At 39.7% G+C, this 4455-nt stretch overlaps 1 protein-coding gene across 1 annotated transcript; it reads left to right on the plus strand.

The window, feature by feature from the left end:
- The first annotated feature begins 3259 nt into the window (after window positions 1-3259).
- LOC126803759 (pentatricopeptide repeat-containing protein At3g56030, mitochondrial-like) lies at window positions 3260-4243 on the plus strand. Its single transcript, XM_050531501.1, is given in 1 exon segment — window positions 3260-4243. A coding segment is annotated over 1 exon segment (984 nt).
- The last annotated feature ends 212 nt before the right edge of the window (window positions 4244-4455 follow it).

The following is a 4455-nucleotide window of genomic DNA, read 5'->3' on the forward strand; positions in this document are numbered from 1 at the left end:
ACCGACCTATTAATTTTCTCTTGCAAGATGCTCTGCGATATTTTGCAAAGTCAGAGAGGAAGAAAGAGATGTGAGCTAGGGCTTGATATGATATATAGGGAGTGCAGTGCTATTGGTATTGGTAACTTTCTATTTTTTGTTTGAATTTTTGGTTGAGCTAGCTAATTATGTACGTGTTTCTCTGAGTTGTAATTCTTGTAGCTGGCTTAGGCTAGCGTCATTTTGGAATCCTGAAGAGTTTAATACAGAATAATTAGCGTCATATGATTCACGAGTCGCATGCAACTAAGAATTACAGTGGGGGCGGATCCCCTACACTTACTTACACCTGATTCTTTCACAGGCAGTAAAAAATAATTAATTCAATTCTATTATTTCTCTTCTTCTTCTCAACTGTCAAACTCAAAGGTTAAAGTCATAATTTCTAAACTAAATTCTTAAATTATATTGACTGATCCTACTTGAGGTCTTGAAATTGAATTTCATGCTCCACCACAACACCATCGTTGTTCGTCTCGGCCTACTCCCTAGATTGAATTTGGGATTTGGGGAATTTGTTTCTATTTGCCAATCTCAGGTGAATGAGGTGATAGAAATGAGATTTGAGTTTAGTTTTGCTTTGTTTAAGTGTTTTGGTTCTTATGAGTTTGAGTTTGGGTTAAGTTGATTACTTGATTTTTGTTTGCTACTTTCTCTTTTCTTTTCTTTTTTGTTGTTGGAGATTTTAATCCGTTAGGCCATGTTTGGTAACCAGGAAAATAGACATGGAAAAGGAAAGTGCTTCCTTTCTTGTGTTTGGGAACCAAGAAAAATGGGGAGAAAAAGGAAATTGGTTCCAAAACGAAAAGAAAATTGGGTGGAAAACTTTTCCCTCCCCACCCCATGAAACATTTTCCTTCCTTGGTTGATTTCAATTCATTTCCTTTCCCGTTACCAAACGTGGCCTTAGGGTTATGTATTTTTGTTGACTTTTATTGTTGAGGGAAAACTGGAAGAGTCAAGGGAATAAACAAAATGAGTCTAACCACAAATACATACAATATAGAAAACGGTGAAACTAACAAAATTTAATTGTAAGAGTTGATAATTTAAAAAAAACACGTGCATTTTCAATTGATAGTTTAAATTTAACTAAACTAACTAAAAACTTACTTTTTCTACATGTTCCTATTTTTGTTTTAATTAATAAAACGAGATTCTCACTATTTTCTTATTCGATTTAAAAATTCAAACATCATTTAAGTAACTATCCAGAATCCGCCACTGAAATTACTGTAAAAATAAAGTATCGGTGGTATTCAGGTATTTTACACACAGTATGATAGAAAATGTAAAGATAGTGTCTCCATACAGTTCGTAAGATACGATCAGTGGATCTCTCTCAGATAGAGTAGCCAATAGCAAGAGCCTAATCTAGCTAAGCTTGTTCGAGAAAGATAGCAGGGGACGAGTCAGCAACAATTACCCAAGTGATAAGCCAGACAATTAAAGTTCTTTCTGGGAAAGATGAAGGCATATATATCACTGTATCAGACTTTTCAATTCTCTCCCTCTCCCTTTCTCTCTTAAAGGCGAAAAGCTGAATGAGCCAAATAGCCATGCCTATATCTGATAATAACCGACGAGAAATTAAGAGATCAGCTTCTCACTTTTTTGAGTTTTTTCTTGTTCTGCTTTCTCTCAACGGATATGCATGGATCAGATCGATATATCTATCTGCATTGCCTGGTTGGCTATAGCTTTCAGTTCATACGCATGCACCAGATGAATAAGCACCACTAGTACGTGTTCTTAATATTCTTTCCCTTTAGCTACAAGCATGTGTTTATTGTCTCCCTTTTTTCCTGCTAGCCTGTGATTTGAACCCTTTGACGTCTTTTCAGGAAAGAAGCCGGACCAGGACAACCAACTTAAAGGGCATAATTGCCACCTTCTTCTATGATTCTGATGTCTCTGCCCTCGTCGGCAAACGGAACATTAGGCTTGAATTTTGCAACGCTTGATCGTTGACGGTAGTCCACAGTGCCACACAGGGCGTTTTCGCGAGAACGAGTGATATGCAAACCGCTCGGTATGAAGAGTAGCAAGCAAAATGTTTCTTAAAACTTGAACATGAGTTTCCAATCGAATTTGTTATAGTTGCCTGACTTAAAGATTCTGTACGTAAAAACTTGAACATGAGTTTCCAATCGAATTTGTTATAGTTGCCTGACTTAAACATGAGTTTCCAACCTACATTGTTCGATAAAATACTTCAACAGAGTAGAAACATAATCGAGTGACCATTCATTTGAAAATTGAAATTAATTAACTAGGGTGGATTTACTTGATTAACCTCAGTGAAGATCAAACTTGTGGAAATGTACGAAGATTTCTTTCTATAATTGGAAAGACAATTCTAGATTTACTGTTGAAATAAACCATTATAAATGTGATGGACTGGTGGTACTACAACTCCCGCTTAGCAAGGGAGACTGATTGGAACACGAACTAAGTTCCAGGAATGCGCAAATCATCGCAACATGAAATTATTGTCGTCAAATTAGGAGTTGGGTCACTATCTTCGTGAATAGGTCGGCATGCACAGCAAGTTCTCTGTCTTTGCATGCAATCAAACTTGGTCACAATAAGAGTCGTGTGTTCTCTTCTGCAAGATCAAAGATGCTTTAGAGAAAACCAAGCATATGCTTCATATGCTTGGATCGAGGGAATGAGGTTTGGTCCACAAAATTATTGAAAATCTTCATCATTCTAGATTTAATGTTGAAAACTTAATGTCTGTCGTTATTGCTACCCCATGCATGTTAGCAACCTACATACAAACATTACTATTTGGTCCATGCAAAGCCCTATCCATCCTTTCTTTCTTGACATCGTGAACCATTTTTCTGTTATATATAGGAAACATCATGAACTAACTGCGTCAACAATTGTCTCGTTAAAATCATTATTAAGTTTATATTGATGAAAGTGTTACATAATCGTCACCTATAAGCAACTCCTATAGTGAAAACCGAAAATAAAACACTAATGCTTCTTTATTTATAGACTCGGAACATATTGTAACTTTTACTCCTATGTGATGAAATTCAAAGAACATTTTCTTGTCACAGGCACTGCCCAATGGACTTGAATCAAAAGAAAGCCCATTTTCAAAATAGCACCCAGCATTTGATTCGGGTTTGGTTTTACCTTCCTCATTCAGCAAGCTTAAACCCTAAACCCCTGCAAGCCACCATTTTCTGTTAAACCCTGATTCATGTTCCTCCTCCGTAAACCCCAAAATTCCAAATCGATCCTCACCGTCACCGTCCGTCTCTTCACAACCCAAATCCCTCCTGCTGATTCCTCTCCCGCTAATCCCATCGCCGCCGACTACGACCTCCTGATTAATGCCGCTGGTGAATCCAGAGACTTTGCCAACCTCCACCACCTCCTCACCAAGCGCGTGAAAGGCCGCTGCTGCAACACCAACAACATCTTCAACTTCATCACCAACACCGAGGCTTCTCTCTCCGAAACCCTCTCGCGTCTCGACAAAGGGTACACTAGCAAGAGCGCGTACGATTCGCTCATCTTCCGCCTCTGTAAGCTGGACCGCGTCGAGGAGGCGCTGCGCGTTGTGGAGCTGATGGCGCGTGAGGATTACGGCTTGAACGCGGGCAGCTTCCACCCTATTCTCAATGTGCTCACGAAGAAGGCGAGGATGGAATAAGCGTGGCGCGTGGTGGAGCTGATGAGGCAGTTCGGGGCTCCGCTGGATCTGGTATCGTATAATTACTTTCTCAAGGCTTATTGCCTTGCCGGAGATTTGGCACAGGCGGCCGGTATTTTGAGTACTATTGAGGAGGAGGGGATGACGGCAAACACACGTACGTACCACGCGCTGCTGATGGGCGCGTGCACGGCGGGAAAGATGGACGGGGTTATGGTGCTGTTGAGGAGGATGGTGGACGGTGGAGTGCAGACGCTGTTTTACCACGCATGCGTTGTTGACTCGCTGGTAAATCGTGGATTTTACGAGCAAGGGGTGAAATTCTTGAGGGTTTTTAGCGGGAAGGACACGTGGTTGGACACGGAGGGTTTTAAGAGATTGGCTATGAGGTTTGCCCAGGCTGAGGAGGTTTTCGATGAAATGCGAGAAAGGGGTTTAGATAGTGGAGATAAGTTGGAGTTTTATGAATCAAAGATTACAAAGAAGAATGTAAACAAAGAAAAGAAGAGGATCACGGGTAAGAAATAATAGTTCATTAAGTTTTTTGTAGAAAGTGTATCATAATTCTTGATTGAATACATGTTTACACGTTTAGGAATTGCATAAACGCTTCATTGAACGTACATTTTCTTATCATTTTTGCGAGTAGAACCTTCTAATAGCTAATTGGTGAAAAAAAATACTTCCTCGTATAATGGACTCAATCAAGTATAGATACCCAATTATCTACAATTATGAGC

The sequence above is a fragment of the Argentina anserina genome, chromosome 7 (assembly GCF_933775445.1).
Source record: "Argentina anserina chromosome 7, drPotAnse1.1, whole genome shotgun sequence".
Classification (NCBI taxonomy): Eukaryota; Viridiplantae; Streptophyta; class Magnoliopsida; order Rosales; family Rosaceae; genus Argentina; species Argentina anserina.